Consider the following 18,765-nt stretch of genomic DNA (forward strand, 5'->3'; position numbering starts at 1 on the left):
TGTGCTACGCACGCAGACTGAAGGTAGTGCATATGGGAATAAATGTTTTGTTCAACAAATTTTCGAATACATGCTATATCTTAAGTCGAGTTTGACTGAATTACATGTACAGCAAAGCCAAAGTTTCGTGATCAGTTGGAAAGAAGTACTGCACAGACTGTGAGCACATTCGGGCAGAGTGAAAAGAAAAAGGCGAAATTTCATTATTGAGAATGAAGATTTTACGAACACAACTATATCAAACTATATTTGCAGAGAAGCTGAGAAGATTGCAATTTTTATTTAAAGATAATGACAAAAATTAATGGGGTCTAATTCTGTTTTGGAACAGATTTTAATTTTGTTCTTGTTTTGATAAATTATTTGAATTAATATTTAAATGTTTTTTTTTTTTTTTTTTTTATGGAATTTGTATTGTTTTAATGCACTCGTTTTCAACCGGGGTGCCACAGCACACTAGGGAGTTGCAACGACATTCCAGGGGTGCAATATAATTTTATTTTAAATTATTTAAACTTATTTTTTTTTATATATTTATTTCATTATAAAAAAGTGTACAATATCCATTGTACCGTATCTTTTTACTTTTGTGGTGATCATAATTGATGTACCCCTACATACAGAATAAAATTATTACATAAATATGTATAATTTGCATTATGAATTGTAATTTTATTTAAAATTATATTATTATAATAACTGTCATATTATATATATATACAGCAGACTAGATTTACCGGGACACTTCAAGACTCCAAATATAAAAAAAAAAAAATAAAAAAAAAACCCAACCAGAAATCAAAAATTCAAGTAATAACTAGAATAGGTATAAACAGATATTTTGCAAGTTGTAAATCACCCCATGGGGCTCAACATCTGGTGAGTATGGGCTTGGCACACCCAGGATCCTGAGCTGAATATCATCATTCTTCTCTTTCTTGGTGATTCCCTTCTACTTCTCTCTCTCTCAGCATAACTCAGGAATTTTTTTTTGGCTGGTGCAGCATAAGCCTCAGGCTTCCTTGCACCATGTGGCTAAGTAATAATAATAAGGGACAAGAAGCGGTGTTATAAGTCATCATTGAGAGATTAGTATGCCTATCATCTTGCAATCCCCACTGTCTTCACACTCGTCGCTCCAAAAAAAGAGAGACCAAATGTTTAGTTTGTTTTAGTGCATTGCATCGATTCTTTTGTCGCACCATAAAAGGACAAATTTTTGTTTCATTATTTATGTCAGGAATGTCGGATTTTTTTTTTATAGTAACTTTTTTTTTTTTTTGTTTAGAAATCATGAAAATGATAGGTAAACGCAAGAGTTGTGAAACTTGAAATTATTCAAAAGTTTGAAAATAAAGGAATCATCCGTTAAATCTCTAATGAACCATTATAATGTTGGTGACCAAACCACATGCTACACTATAAAAATAAAGGGAAGCTATTAGATTTACACACAAGAAAAGTAGAAACACAACACAAGAAAAGTAGAACAAGCATTAAGGGAAAACAAAGGATTTAAATCAGCAGCCATGAGCAGTAATACAGAAAGACAAATGATACTGAAACTGAAGAATAGCGAAGGTGTACTTATAAACAGCAGAGAAGGCATAATTCAAATAGCAGAAGACTACTATAGAGAATTATACAAGGAACGAGGGAATGATACCAGCAGTGGGGAAGATGGATTGCAAAGTAGCAACACATACGACATACCCGATATTCTTCCTGATGAGGTAGAACATGCATTGAAGAAAATGAAGAATCGGAAAGCCCCGGGGGAAGATGAAGTTACTGTACAGTTATTAAAATTGGGAGGAAGAGACATAACACAAAAACTGGCAAGGCTCTTCACAAAGTGCATTAGAAAAGGTGTGATGCCTAAGCAGTGGAATAATGCAATCATAGTTTTGCTGCATAAGAAAGGAGATAAATCAGAAATTGGAAATTATAGACCAATTAGCTTGTTATCCCATATCTACAAGTTGTTCACAAGGGTCATTACTAACAGATTAGAAAGAATACTTGATGAGAATCAACCGAAAGAGCAAGCTGGCTTTAGGACAGGATTCTCAACTATGGATCACCTTCACGTAATATCACAGCTAATGGAGAAAGCAAGTGAATATAAAACACCATTATGCCTGGCATTTGTGGATTATGAAAAGGCATTTGACTCTATACAGCATAAGGCAATGTTTCGGGCACTGGAAAGACAAGGCATAGATACTCCATATATTATGATTTTGAAGAAAATATATGAGAGTGCTACATCCTTTATTAGACTAGAAAAAGACAGTAGGAAATTTAAAATCGAGAAAGGAGTTCGACAAGGAGACACAATATCTCCGAAGCTGTTTACTGCTGCCCTTGAGGAAGCTTTCAGAAGATTAGACTGGTCGCAGAAAGGAGTCAATGTGAATGGAGAGTACCTAAACCATTTACGATTTGCAGATGACATTGTGGTCATAAGCCACGATCCCAAAGAATTAGAGGAAAATCTTAATCAGTTATGCACAGTTAGTAAGGATTTTGGACTAAAGATGAATATGGCTAAAACAAAAGTAATGATGAACAAGTATGCCACGGAAAGGGAAATAATGATTGAAGGAGCAGTAATTGAAAAGGTGGAGTCACATACTTATCTGGGACAAGTTATTAGCTGTAATAATGATAAATGGCTGGAAGTCAAGAGAAGAATAAATTTTGGATGGATAGCATTCAGGAAATATAGTCACATACTGAAGAGCAATATCCCAGTTTGTCTGAAACGTAAAATAATGAACCAATGTATACTCCCCACCATGACTTATGGAAGTGAAACTTGGGCACTCACCAAAAGAATGGAAGAGAAGCTAAGAACTACACAGCGAAGAATGGAACGAATTATATTGGGAATCAGACTGTTAGATAAGAAGAGAAACACATGGATTAGGCAGCAAACTCAAGTAAAGGACATTCTTATCAAAACTAAAGAACTAAAATGGTCTTGGGCAGGACACATAGCTCGAAGACATGATGACAGATGGACTAAGAAAATAACAGAATGGTACCCAAGAGGAGCTAGAAGAAAACCTGGAAGACAAAGGCGGAGATGGATAGATGAAATTCATGAGTTTTTGAGTAGTAAATGGATGGCCAGTGCTCAAAACAGAAGGAACTGGAAAGTTGCTGGAGAGGCCTTCATCCTGCAGTGGATTGAAAATGGCTGATGATGATGATGATTAGATTTAAAATTGACATTGTAAAAAAAAAACGTAAAAAAATTGTATTGGACACGTGAGTAGTGCGTGGTAAGTTTTTTCGTTTTTTATCTATCACCATACTTTTTGCATAGGTTGCTGAACATTTTTCGATACAGTCCCCGACTTATGTAGCTTCGAACTTACGTTACATTATTTATATATTTTTTTATATGACTAAAGATTTCAGTGAAGGGGACACACATTTCACCATAATAACATATTTTAGTACACTTTTAAGAATTATGTCCTAAAATATTTGGTTATTTTTTTGTTGTACCCTGGATTTTACTGTACATAATTCGTGAAAATGTTTGCATTTGTTCAAGCACTCAAATATATTTTCTGGCATATTTTCTTCACACTGAAGGCCTCAGACAAAGTTTCAAATGCTGCCAACATTTCATGTATTGTCCTCATTGCCCTCGTTTCAAACTCATCATCAATATTGTCACTAGTTCTTTGAATAGTCTCCAAAATGTTGGAGTCACTTAGATATTCAGCTATTATGGCATTGCTATAAACTCCTAAAAATTCTTCAAGAACAATTTCGCCACTGATCAAACCTCTTACTTGGAGTTCTTCCTAAGATTATTATTAATCATATGGTGCAAGGAAGCCGGAGGCTTATGCTGCACCAGCCAAAAAAAAAAATTCTGAATTACCCTGAGAGAGAGAGAGAGAGAGAGAGAGAGAGAGAGAGAGAGAGAGAGAGAGAGAGAGAGAGAGAGAGAGAGAGAGAGAGAGAGAGAGAGAGAGAGAGCTAGAAGCAAATCACAAAGAAAGAGAAGAATGATGATATCCAACTCAGGACCCTGGGTGTGTCAAGCCCATATTCACCAGATGTGGGCCCTGGAGTTAATTTGCTCAATGTCTTGAAGCAGTTCATCGCTGTTAATTAGCATTTTAGCAAAATGCTTTTGCGAAACAATTCTTAATCGTCATTTCTATCACATCTTAACTATACACTTTTTTCAACTCCAATAAGCACATCCACAAATCTCTAGCAGAATCTATAGGTTAGTTGGTATCTATTCTAAGTATAATTTTTTTTCAGTATGTACCTTCGGTAGTGAATTTTCAAATTCTTGATAATGCCTTGGTTCATTGGCTGCAGTTTAGACAAGGTATTCAGAGGGAAGAAAACTAACTTCACACTTGTAAGTGTCAAAATTACCGAGTAAAGGTGGGCATGGCAGTTGTCGACAATCGAGGCAATTTTTCTTTAATTTCATCATCTTTCTATCGAAATTTAAAACAAACTGTTCAAAAATTTCACTTGTCATCCAAGCTTTTTTGTTGTAGTCTTAGTCAAACTCTGCTAGCTTGTGGGGGGGGGGGAAACAAAGACACAGTGGCCGCAGGCAGAGACAAAAGTGATTCTTGCACTGCTTTTATTAGAATGAGCAGCAGCCTGGAAAGCAAGATAATGGGGATTTCCAGGACTGCTGGAGTCATAGTGGAACAAGTAAATACATGGGCTCTGTTAGGTGAACTAAGAGTAGGAACAGGTGATGTATACTTGCATGTACAACAATGCTATAGTTAATAAATATGACGAGCTTGAAGTGCTAGTCAAGACATCAAAGGCAGATATCGTTGGGATATCAGAGCCGTAGTGTCACACAGATATAAGCAGTACAGAATTGGAATTTGGGGAGTACAATGTGTACAGGATGGATAGACAGGACAGTAAAGGAGGAGGGGTTATGCTGTTAGTTAAGAAACACAAAATCTAAGGAAGTGCATCCAATTGATGTTGGTGGACAACGAAGTGTCGAGTCTGTTTGGTGTGAAATAAAATAAGCACTGGGAAAGGAAAAATGAGAGTTGGCGAGTGTTATAGGCCTAATGAATCTGATAAGGATAATGAGCAATTGTGCAGAGAAATACAGAGGGCCAGTAAATCATAACATCTTATAATGGGGGATTTTAAATTTCCAGATATTGACTGGAACTTGTATGTTGGTCACTCGCACACTACAAGACTTTTGTGGATTTATTGGATGACGGTTTTCTACAGCAACATGTTCGAGAGGCAACCAGAGGGAGTAATACACTTGATCTGATAATCAGCAGTGGTTATTCATGAATTAAGAATTTGCAGGAAAAGGAACCACTGGGTGACAGTGATCACAATGTACTGATGTGGGAATTACTTAAAGATGTAACTACCATCAAGACTAAAGGGGAACGGCTTTTGCTTTCGTGAAGGTGACTACAGAGGACTCGGACAGATTTTAAATTCTATACAGTGGGATCAACTGATGATGTTACCAACGTTGAATTCTAAATGGGAAGCCTTCAGGGCCTTAATTTTGGAGGCTACTAGGTTTTTCATTCCAACTGAGAAATATTGTTCAAGGTTTAGGCCTAAATGGATGTCAGATGAAATTTTGAGGTTCATGGCAGAGAAGAAGAATGTATGGGATGCATATAAAGTATCGGGTGACACAGAAGCCTATGGCAAGTATAAACTAGTCTGTAATCAAGTCACAAAGGATGCAAAGAAAAACAGCAAAGAGTTCTTTACTTATATAAACTCTAGCAGGAAAGGGATGAATCAGATTGAACCACTTAACATAGATGGGTTGACTATTGATTATTATGCTCAGGTAACTGATAAACTGAATGAGTATTTTACATCTACATTCACACATGAGGAGTTATTCAATGAGGGGGAGTGCCAGAGGTTTATCAAATGCTAACAGGGAGCTAAGTGATTTTGTAATAACTGAGAGCAAAGTGGAGGAGAAATTGTTGAAGTTAAACATAAGGAAGGCACCTGGGGTGGACTGGATCTATCTAGTTATATAAAAGGATACAGCAAAGAAAGTAAGCAAACCCTTAGCCATAATTATGAGAGCTTCCTTGGACTCAGGAGAGGACCCCATGTACTGGAGGTGTGTGCAAATGTATCACCAATTCACAAAGGTAGTTCAAAAGGTGACACAAGTAACTACAGACCTGTCAGGTGGTAGATGACTTTCATCAACCGGTGAAATACCACCACTTTGCTTATTGGAGGCTTGAAGTGGTGAAACCCATGTTTAGTCTCTAGAGCAAAGTTTCCGGCATCCCCCTCTCCCCATACTTCTCCTTCAACCCATGCACGAAAACCCCAAACACGAAAGGTTTTGATGCCTTTCGTGTTTGGGGTTTTCATAAAAAAAAAACTCGTGTTCCAGGAAAAATAATGGAATCGCCAGTTAAAGAAGCATTGCAGGATCATCTAAACAAGACTTCAGTAATAGTTGAGACACAGCATGGGTTTGTTAAACGGAGGTCTTTTCTGACCAATTTGATTGGATAGTATGATGTGGTCATAAGGGAACTGAATGTCAAAAATAATTCTGATATCATATACTTGGATTTCAGGAAAGCTTTTGATACTGTTGCACATGGAAGACTGCTGTACAAATTGGAGCGGTATGGCATTAAGGGGTATGTTGCTACAATGGATAAAGGGATGGTTGAGTGGGAGATGACAGAGAGTGGTAATCAATGGACACTGCTCTTCGTGGACAAATGTTATTTAGCCCCAGGCTCTCACATCTGGTGAGTATGGGCTTGGCACACCCAGGGTCCTGAGCTGGATTTCATCATCATCCTTCTCTTTCTTGGTGATTTTCTTCTACTGCTGACACTCTCACTCACTCTCTCTCTCTCTCTCTCTCTCTCACTCTCTCACTCTCTCACTCTCTCTCTCTCTCTCTCTCTCTCTCTCTCAGGGTAACTCTTTTTTTTTGGCTGGTGCAGCATAAGCCTCAGGCTTCCTTTCACCATATGGCTAATAATAATAATAATAATTTGTGGAGTTCCCCATGGTTTGGTGTTGGACCCATTGTTTTTTACATTTATTAATTATATTGATAAAAGTATATCAGGTTTAATGTCCAAGTTTGCAGATGATACAAAGGTTGGCAGGGTTGTTAACGATAGTAAAGAGAGTATGCTACTCCAACTGGATCTAGATAAGTTGGGGAAATGGGCTAAGAAGTGGTTACTGAAGTTTAACATTGACAAATGCAAAGTACTGCACATGGGTAGCAGTAATTGAAGAGAAACGTATGAACTGTGTGTACTACACTCAGGAAAGTGGAAGTGAAAAAGACCTGGGGGAAATTGTGCAGTCAAATATGAAGTTCGCTGAGCAGTGCAGACTGGCTGCCAGGACAGGTCATGGAGCCTTGTCAATAATATATAGGAATTTTGCTAGCAGGGACAGGGAGGTGATTATCCCGTTATACAAGGCAATGGTCGGGCCACATCTAGAGTACTGTGTACAGGTCTGGGGGCCTCATTTTAAGAAGGATGTAGAGTTGCTAGAACGAGTACAAAGAAGGGTAACAAGATTGGTGAGGGGAACAAAGGGGTGCTCTTACCAAGAAAGGCTTATGTTCTGCAAATTGCTGCACCTAGAGAGTAGGTACCTGCGATGTGATCTGATTGAAGTGTATAAAGCCTTGAATGAGTTGAGCAAGCTGAATGTGGATGGGATTCTTACTCTTGCTCAGCTAAGAACCCTAGGGTGCACAGCTTCAAATTGAGGAAAGATAGTTGTAGAATAGATGTGCGAAAATTTGCCTTTAGCCAGCGGGTAGTTGATTGGTGGAACAGGCTTCCATCTTTGTTGTGGAAGCTAATAGCCTAAATAAATTTAAAGCTGAGCTGGACAGGCATTTGGAACGAATGGAGGGGTGAAATGGGAGGTTTTTTTTTTTTTTTGCTGATGCTGAATAAGCTTGCCTTCTTGCATTGTACGCCTCTATTAATGCTAATGCCACACACACACACACACACACACACAACCAGTGCCTCCGTAGTCAGGTGGGCAGGAGCAGCAGTGTATAGCACACGATTCTCGATTAGACGGGGGTTCGAGCCCATGATCACCAAATACGGAGGATGCAGAAAGGTCAGGGAATGACCACCGCGTATCCCCGGAGCAATATGGCTTTAGTTGCTAATGCTCCTAAAAACCAAATAACACACACAGGGTGATCATTTAATTCATGGACTGGCACAAGATCTTATCTTAAATGAATTGTCATCATCTGAATCTTCTGTGGATTTCTCCTTGAAATACTCTCCATTTAACTTTGCACACTTTTGCCACCATTGTACCCACGTATCAAATGCTTCTTGCAAGCCATTTTTTGAAAGACTGCGAAGTTCTTCCATTGTGGCTCTGTGAGCATTGTTGTCAGATGTGAAATGCTTACCTTTCAGAGCTTTCTTCAGATGTGGAAACAGGAAGAAACTGCACAAGGCTAAGTCTGGTGAATAAAAGGGATGTGGCAGAACCTCACCACTGATTATTATTAGGTGGCGAGGTTCTGCGCAATTCTAGGTGTATTGGGCCTGGCATTGTCTTGATGGAGGAGCCACTTCACACCTGAAAGTTCTTGACATTTCTCATGAGTGTTGTGGCAAAGTTTGACTTTGAGAACCTCAGAGAACGTTCCTTTATTCATAGTTGTTCCACAAGGCACAAAATTTGTAACAAAAATGTTGTTTATGTCAAAAAACACAACTATTTGTTTGAGAAGCTCGAAATTTCTTAGGTCTTGGTGAATCAGAATGCTTCCACTCACTCGACTGTTGTTTTGTCTCTGGATCATAGTGAAAAATCAAAGTTTCAACACAAGTCACTATTTGGTTTAAGTTTTGACCCTTCATTTCAAAATGATCAAACATTTCTTTGCACAAGTCTGATCTTTGCTGTTTTTGTTCTTAAGCCAAATTGTGTGGAATCCAGCAGGCATAAATTCGCAAAATTTTCAGGTGATCTTTTCACAATATTTTGAGCGCTACTGTATGAAATTGACATTTTAACAGACAATTCACAAAGAGTAATTTGCTTGTCTTCAAAGACTTTCTAGGCTTTTGCGATTTGCTCAGGAGTTGTTTGGATGAAGATTGACTAGGTCTTGGGTTATCTGCAACAGACTCATGGCTTTATTGAATCGCTTGTGCCATTTAAATATGGCCATACGCTTCATTTATCTCTAACTGTTTCTGATGCATTTAAGCCCCATCTGACACAATAACTAATCACATATCGCTCTTAAATCTGCATGTCAAAGATGATAGTTGCTTCAAAAGAATTGTCAGTGACAAGTGGATAAAAAAAAAAAAAAACTCTTCGCACAACACTAGCTCAACAAGTACTGGCATGGGCACACAAAGTCTGCTCAGTAACAATCAGGGAGAGCATCTCTAGAGACAGTTGCAGAATGTTCAAGTGGTAAACATAAAATCTTGCACTAGTCTGCAAATTAAATGACCCCCCCCCGTAATAAAATAACACTATTATACCAGTGAAAATTCTTAACAAACACATTTTATTAAACTCATATATAATACAAGCTCAATAACCTGCTAACAAATTAGAGTAGCATTGAGCTTTCAGTATATATCATAATAAAACCTATTTGGTAAGAATTTTCACATGTATAACAGTGTTATTTTATTATTATATATCATCTTCATCAGCTATTTTTAATCAACTGCAGGATGAAGGCCTCTCTAGCAACTTTCCAATTCCTTCTGTTTTGTGCAATGGCCATCCATTTACTACCCACAAACTCATGAATTTCATCCATCCACCTCAGTAGTTGTCTTCCAGGTTTTCTTTTAGTGCCTCTTACCATTCTGTTATTTTCTTAGTCCATCTGTCATGTTGTTGAGCTATGTGTCCTGCCCAAGTCCATTTCAGTTCTTTAGTTTTGATAAGAATGTCCTTTATTTGTTTGCTGCCTAATCCATGTGTTTCTCTTCTTATTTTCTTCCTAATATAATTCGTTCCATTCTTCACTGTGTAGTCTTCAGCTTCTCTTCTATTCTTTTGGTGAGTGCCCAAAATCCACTTCCATAAGTCATGGTGGGGAGTGGGAGTATACATTGGTTCATTATTTTACATTTCAGACAAATTGGGATATTGTTCCTCAGTATGTGACTATATTTCCTAAATGCTATCCATCTGAAATTTATCCTTCCCTTGACTTACAGCCATTTCTCATTATTACAGCTAATGACTTGTCTCAGATAAGTATATTAGAAACTATTACTGCTCCTTCAATGATTATATCCCTTTCTGTGGCACACTTGTTCATTACTTTTGTTTTAACCATATTCATCTTCAGTCCGAAATCATTACCAACTCTGCATAACTGATTAAGATTCTCTGCTAATTCTTCAGGATCATTGCTTATGATTACAATGCCATGTGCAAATCGTAAATGGCTTAGGTATTCTCCATTCACATGGACTCCTTTCTGCGACCAGTCCAATCTTCTGAAAGCTTGTTCAAGAGCAGCAGTAAACAACTTCGGAGATATTGTATCTCCTTATCGAACACTTCTTTCTCAATTTTAAATGTGCTATTGTCTTTGTCTAGTCTAATAAAGGAGGTACCATTCTCATATACTGTTTTCAAAATCAATGTATGGGGTATCTATGCCTTGTCTTTCCAGTGCCTAAAACATTACCTTATGCTGTATGGAGTCAAAAGCCTTTTCATAATCCACAAATGCCAGGCATAATGTTTTAAATTCATTTGGTTTCTCCATTATCTAAGATATTACATGAAGGGGGAGAATTCTCAAATAGTTGAGAATCCTGTCCTAAAGCCAGTTTGCTCTTTTGGTTGATTCTCATTAAGTATTCTTTCTAATCTGTTAGTAATGACCCTTGTGAACAACTTGTAGATGTGGGACAACAAGCTAATTGGTCTGTAATTTCCAATTTATCTCCTTTCTTATGCAGCAAAATTATGATTGCAGTATTCCACTCCTTAGGCATCATGTCTTTCCTAATGTATTTTGTGAAGAGGCTTGCCAGTTTCTGTGTCATGTCTCTTCCTCCCAATTTTAACAACTCTACAGTAACTTCATCTTCACCTGGGGGTTTTCTGATTCTTCATTTTCTTCAATGCACGTTCTACCTCATCAGGAAGGATATCGAGTATGTTGTATCTGTTGCTAATTTGTAATCCATCTTTCCCCTTGCTTGCATAATTTCCTCGCTCCTTATTTAATTCTTTATAGTAGTCTTCTTCTATTTGAATTATGCCTTCTTCGTTATTTATAAGTACACCATCACTATTCTTCATTTTCAGGATCATTTGTCTTTCTGTATTATTGCTCATGACTGCTGATTTAAGTCCTTTGTTTTCCCTTAGTGCTTGTTCTACTTTTCTTGTATTAGATTTTCTTATGTCTTCTTTGAGTCTCTTTCTAATGGCTTTGCATAACTCAGTATACTCAATTTTGTCCTTGTCTGTTTATCTTGCTCTTCATTTGTGTTCTTCAGTTCATCATAACAAGTGTTTCTAGACTAACTTTTCCTTCTTTGGATTTCTTTTAACCAATAGGTTTTATCACTTTCAGAAAATTGTTATATTCCTCGTTGATATCTTGGTCCTGAAAGGTGTTCAGAAGATCGAACTTGTTCTTAAGTTCCAGTACATACTGCTTTTTCTCCTCTTCTGGATCTCTTTCCAGAAGAGCAGAAGATTGTGCTGTGCTGCCATCGTACAGTCATCACCGTAAGTTGTAAATTTTTCGTTGTTATACTACAACCCTATTTGGTTTCCTGTTAATAAGGATTTCGAATGTAGTTTATATTAATTGGTTATTAAAGAGTTTAATAATAATAACTGCCAAAAATGCTGTCATCAAGAACCAGCACAATCTTCAGTTTAATAATAATAACTGCCAAAAAAACAAACTTCTTCTTAAAGGTAAAAATTTTAACAATATTCATATATATATATATATATATATAAACATACTGTTCATGCATAGAAAGTGGTACTTACCTGAATGATATCTACTTTCATTGCGGGTGAGCCTACGCTGAGCTCGCCTCTTGGCTCGAGTGGAAGGACTAGCTGCACCAGTAGGCAATGCTGCAACAACATAACGTTTTACAGTCAACACTTAACAGCACAAACTAGATATGCCATAATAAGTATTAACAGATTCAGATGGCAGACCTATTGTAATCAATTAACTATGATATTTATATTTGCAGTGATCTTAGTAGGATTTGCCAATTTTTTTTTTTTTTTTTTTCTTTTACATAAAGATTTACTAGAACAACTGATTTACAGATCCTTCACTCTGAATTCCTTACCTGTACTTCTAACTTTTAACTTTAAAAAATTTTGCATGATTTTTGTTGGTTCAAGTTTAATCACTGAAACTTTTTCTACCTTCTTAAATACAGACTTAATACCTATATTTTACACTGGGTTGTTTTTTAAAGTGATATTTTACGTTCTCAGAATAACTGTATGAAATCACCAAGCAGATGCCACGCAACACTTTTTGCAACTTTTTCTGCATTCAGGGCACCACATGGGACCTCATATTTCCCACAATGATATTTAGATTTCTTGCTGAATTGTTGCCATTCTAGTTCGAGGTAACCCACATAAAATATTTAAAGTTATAGAATGTAAAATTACAAGATAACTTTACATTCTCTAACTCTAAATATTCCATTGTCTCAATCTTGTGAGGAACATTATACAGCTTTCACTATGTAATTAGCTAAAAAAAAATAACTGGAAAACACATGTTAACTCAAGAAAGTTGTTCCCTGCAGCCCTTCTCCATATAATAATAATTTTTGTGTAAAGCTTTGTGAAGTGAATAATTATAATTTTACAATAATATAATAATTTTTGTATAAGGCTTTGTAAAGTGAATAATAATAAGCACTCTAGTGTGTTTTTTTATATATAACTGCTCAATCTTTTGTTATTAAAATATTTTGAATTAAGAAATATTGCTGAATACATATCAGAATCCATAAACTTCTGCAGCAATACACCAAAAAGAATTCTATGTAGAAAAAAACCACATGTGTAATTTTGAAATTGTGCTCTTAATGGCTTTCTGAACTGGAAAATGGAGGTGACTATTACTTTCATGTTTATATTTTATGATAGTGGCTATTTTTCATTTTCAGCAGAAATCATAAGTCTCTATAATTTTCTACTTCTGTCATAACATATTAGCAGAAATATATATGTGCATGCATAATATTGAAATTTTGCACTCTTAAACAGTTTTTGCACTGAAAATGGAATGACTATTTCATTAATAACCTGCTTTTTCCTTTTTTTTTTTTTTATTCATTTTCAGCAGAATTCAAAGTTTCTACAAACTTCTCTCCTATACATAATATATAAGCAGAAATATATGCAGGTGTGTCATTTTGAAATTTCACACTCTTTAACAGCTTTCCACATTAGAACACGGAAGTGGTTATTATTTCATATTTATATTTTATGAGTGTTGGTTTTTTATTTATTTAACAAAAAGTTTTGTTTAAAAAATGTTTTTAAAAAACAAAAAATAGCATTTTTAAAATATTTATTTTAAAATATTTAAATTTTCTTTTTAAATTAAAAATATACATAAAATAAATACTACAGTCTAGTAAGAAAAGATGATACACAGTGGACCCCTGCTTTACAATATTAATCCATTCCAGAAAAACACCAACATATTGTGAAAATATCGTAATGTGAACCCAATAACACTGTTTTTTGATAATTCGTTCCAAGACCTCGGAAGTTGAAATTAAGTAACTAAGCTATCTCTCTCTCTCTCTCTCTCTCTCTCTCTCTCTCTCTCTCTCTCTCTCTCTCTCTCTCTCTCTCTCTCTCTCTCTAAAAGGTGATTTTTATAATGTAAATTATACATATTGATTAAAACTAGTATATTAATTAAAGCACAACACAAAAAAAAAAAAAAAAAAAAAAAATCACTTCAAAAGCAGCCAATAGCAACATTTACAAATGCTGCTATTGGGCAACTTTTCTTCGTCCATTTATTCCTTTGGCTTCCATTTTTTGGAACGACCTAACTTATCATGTATTACCTAATAATTACAATCTACAGAAATTCGAGTCTCATGTGAACAAGTATCTTCTTTCAGCTTCTCTCTACAACCCACACATGGTACTAAATACTATAGATTTTAAATTTTTTTGTTTAAATTTTTTTTGTGTTTGGAGTTTTCATTAAAATAAATACAAGGTACTGCATATATAGGCAGTAATCCCAGTTTAACATATTAACTGTGTGGTACAACACTCAGCTTGGTTGAAAATGAAAAAGACCTAGGGGTAACTGTGCAGTCAGATATAAAGTTCTCTGAGCAGTGCAGACAGGGAATCTCATGGGATTTTGTCAATGATATACAGAAACTTTGCAAGCAGGCATAAGGAAGTGATTATCTCTTCACACAAGGATAATCACCTCCTTCATACTTAAGTAATGCCAGAGGTCTGGAGGCCTCATTTCAGGAAGGATGAGGGGCAAAGAACTTCAAAATAGTTACTGCTTCTTAAGGCAATATGCATAACAGATATTTATTTAAAGTATACCCAGTAAAATAAAATAAAATAAAATATTTCCAGAAGCTTTCGGAACTCGTGTCCCTTTCTCAACTGACAGAATTTTTAAATACATTACAAGCAAACTGTGGCACGTTACTCATTCGTCATTGTTGTAGCAATGACGAATGAGTAACGTGCCACAGTTTGCTTGTAATGTATTTAAAAATTCTGTCAGTTGAGAAAGGGACACGAGTTCCGAAAGCTTCTGGAAATATTTTATTTTATTTTATTTTACTGGGTATACTTTAAATAAATATCTGTTAAACTATGGACCCCAGTACTCCAGGCCCATTTGTCGCAATATGCATAATTTACATACTGCAGCATATATGATATACATTAATTATTATTAATTCAGAAAAGTCTAGGAACATTAATCAGACAGCACTCCAATGTAATTCCTGGGATAAAGCTGTATTTCTTAAACTCTTCTGATTTTCGATTTCTAAAAGTTAGATGTGCACACATAAATAATACTAATGATAACCTTAACTGAATGCCAACAGAAGCAAACTTGTTAATGGAGAATTCAATAATATACATAAGTTACGTTGTCAGCAATACATTTTTTTTTTTTTAAATATATATATTGATTAAAATTTTGTCTGTTTTAGAACTACATTATGCTTGTCAAAAATAATGGCAAAATTATCTTATCACTAATGATTAAAACTCTACAAACAAAATGCAAATTCTCATGTAATATATACTGATTTCCCTGTAATCAAACCAAAACATAAAAATTCAGCATATATTCATACACTATAACAATACCTGGAAAATAGTGCTTCTGTTCCTGAATGTACTTATTCTGGATCCACTGATGGTCCTGATAAGTAGAACTAGAAGAACCTGAAGATGAGATTACAGTGAAGTCTACATTAATGCTAAAATAGCCCAAAATAATATGAAACTAAATAATATATAATTCTGGATTAACAAAAAAAAAAAAAATGAATAGGCATGTTAATAAAGTTAACCATCATCCTTAAATTTACTAATTAAAATATCTCTCAGAATAATATCCATGTCCATTTTATAAGTATCCTTCAAGTATTATTTTTATTTTCAATCTGCATCAATTATAACTGTATTAGAACTGAAGATAATGGTGGTTCTAAGAGTGAAGTGGGAAATTACCAGCAGGTTAGTCTAACTTCAGTATTAAGGATAATTATGGAGACAATGATCAATTCAGTATCATTTAGATATAAATGGAATTCTGAAGGATACTCAGCATGGTTTTGTAAAGGGAAAATCATGTTTAACTAATCTGGTTACCTATTTTGACAGGGTAACTCAAGAGCTGGACTTAGGGAATAATTTCAACATTGTTTATTTGGATTTCAGCAAAGCATTTGGCTCAGTCCCACAGGAGTAGTTAGTTTATAAGCCGGAAGAGGTTGGGATCATAGGGAAAATTCTTAAATGGATAGTTGGATGGCTTCAGGGCAGGAGGCAGAGGGTTGCGATAAATGGTTATTCTTCAAATTGCATTGATATAAGAAGTGGGGTTCCCTAAAGGTATCGGTATTAGGACCACTGTTGTTTTTGATTTTCATAAATCACATCGATGAAGTGATAGAGGGCATGACGTATAAATTTGCAGATGATGTAAAGATTGGTAGAGTAGTTAATGATTGCCGCCAAGCAGAGCTTCTTCAGAGTCACCCAGATAGACTTCAGGGATGGTCAGAAAAATGGCAGCTATGCTTTAATCCAGCAAAGTGCAAGGTCTTAAAACCTGGGGAACAGTAACTCCAAAATAACTTATACATTTGGTAGAGTTGAATTAAAGCTAGTAGTGGAGGAAAGGGACTTGGGTATTATGATACGGTCAGATATGAAGTTCTCCTAGCATTGTAGACAGGTTGCAAGGAAGGCCCATGGTGTCCTATCGATGATTTATTGAACAATTGCTAGTAAAGATAAGGACGTCATAATTCCATTATATAAGGCTATTGTTAGATCACACTTGGAATACTGTGTTCAAGTATGGAGACCCCACCTAAAGAAAGGCATTGTGCTTCTTGAAAGGGTCCAAAGACGGGTAACTTGCCTGGTGAGATCGGCAAAATGGCATCCTTATGAGGAAAGACTTCGAATATGTGGGTTGCAGAGCTTGGAAACTAGGTAGGTACCTTAGAGGAGACTTGATTGAGGTGTTTAAGGCTCTGAGAGGCATAAGCAAAATGAATGAGGATGAAATGTTCACAGTTATAAATGATTCTAGAACAAGGGGCCATAATTTCAAGTTATGGGTGGATATGTTTAGACTAGATTGCAGGAAGTTTTATTTTTGCCAGCAAGTTAAAAATTACTGGAATAAGTTACCTACATGGGTGGTAGAGGCTGACAGTTTGGGGAAATTCAAAGGTCAGCTGGATAATTACTTACAGAAGGAGGGAAACACAGATTGTCTATTTCCTTTTCACTTTTTTTTTTTTTTCTCTTATTATTATTTTACTTTTATTATTATATTTTATTCTTATTATTTTATTTTATTAAAATTTTTTTTGGCTGGTGCAGCATAAGCCACAGACTTCCTTGCACCATGTGGCCATTGCTAATACTAATAACATTCAAATATTCTAACATATTATTACATGCTGGATAATACCAGAATATTCACACATATAAGAATATTCACCAGCACAATCACATAGGTCAGAAGAAAATTTTTGTCAGAATGATTAGAATGTAGTGATAATATTCTAATAATTCTGACAAGAATATTACTATTATACCATATTTAATATTCACATGGGATCAAACGGTGGTCAACACATATGCATGTATTATTGCACTCCCAAGTTGACCACTTGGCTGTATCACACTAGTGTAAAACCATAAACAATAAAGCAACAGGCACAGTCTCACTTTTTGCACATTTTATATAAGGTGTGTCAGTTCAAACAACTATGATCTCGCATGCATGCAGCTAAACTTAAAAGCGTCCCTCTGTCAATTTGTATTTGTTGAAATGCACTACACTGAAAGGACAAAATTCATGGGATACCTAGTTCCTGGGAAACGCAGCACTGTCACCCCCCTTACTAGTGGACAAACCCACTGCTTGGCAAGTATACAGGTACACTGCAATACTGAATTCACACAGATGGTAATTCGATGTCAATACGGATAAATGTCACTAGTTAACTGACTTTGAAAGAGGGATGATAGTGGGTGCCTGACATGGGTCACTATCGCAGAGGTGGTACAGAAGTTGCACTATCCCTGTTTGATAGTATCAAGAGTGTATTGAGAATATGCCATTTCCAGAATAACATCTCATCGTGGACAGTGCTGTGAGTGGAGAAAGGTGGTAGATGAACATGGCCATCGATGTCTGTCTTGCATTGTTTCAGCCAACTGGAGGGCAACAGTGGCACAAATCAATGCTGACTTCAACGAGGCAGGTGGCAGAAATGTCTCCACCAACACCATCGGGCGATCATTAGTCCTGGTCCGACATTTCCCATTTCCAGTTATTTCGAGTGGATTGGAAGGTGCACATCTGGCAGAAACCGCATGAAGCTATGCACCCATCATGTTAACAAAGAACTGTTCAGGCAGATGGACGGTCAGTAATGGTCTGGGGTGTGTTCAACTGGCACATCTCTGAATGTAGAAGTAGTAGTGGCATGTGATGCAAGAAAGCAAGTGTATGAGCTTATGCAGCATCAGCCAAAACAAAAAAAAAAAAAAAACACACCATTCCCTCCAAATGCCTGTCCAGTTCCTCCTTAAATTTATTCAACCTATCAACTTCCACAACGACAGATGGAAGTTTGTTCCAGCAATTAACCACCCGCTGGCTAAAGGCAAATTTCCGCACATCTATTCTACATCTGTCCTTTCTTAATTTGAATTTATGCCCCCTTAGGATCGTAATCTGAACAAGTGGAAGGATCCCATCAGAATTCAGCGTGCTCAACCCATTCATGGGTTTATACACTTCAATCAGATCACCGCGCAGGTGCCTAGTCTCCAGCCACTGCAATTTGCAGAACTTATGCCACTCTTGGTAAGAGGATTCTTTCATTCCCCTCACCAATCTTGTTGCCCTTCTCTGTACACGCTCAAGCAAATCTACATCCTTCCTAA

At 36.2% G+C, this 18,765-nt stretch overlaps 1 protein-coding gene across 2 annotated transcripts in view; it reads right to left on the reverse strand.

Moving 5' to 3' along the window:
- The window catches only part of LOC150087127 (disco-interacting protein 2-like), a 1,128,863-nt gene that overhangs the window by 1,033,179 nt on the left and 76,919 nt on the right, over positions 1-18,765 (reverse strand). For both annotated transcript variants that reach the window (XM_090372979.1, XM_090372978.1), the window contains exons 4-5: positions 15,433-15,510; positions 12,064-12,153 (exon numbers count right to left, since the gene is read on the reverse strand). In XM_090372979.1, coding sequence (XP_090229105.1) covers positions 12,064-12,153; positions 15,433-15,510 — 168 coding nt within the window. The remainder of the gene's footprint in view (positions 1-12,063; positions 12,154-15,432; positions 15,511-18,765) is intronic.

Source organism: Mastigoproctus giganteus, chromosome 4, assembly GCF_048544385.1.
Source record: "Mastigoproctus giganteus isolate SK-2022 chromosome 4, ASM4854438v1, whole genome shotgun sequence".
Lineage (NCBI taxonomy): Eukaryota > Metazoa > Arthropoda > Arachnida > Uropygi > Thelyphonidae > Mastigoproctus > Mastigoproctus giganteus.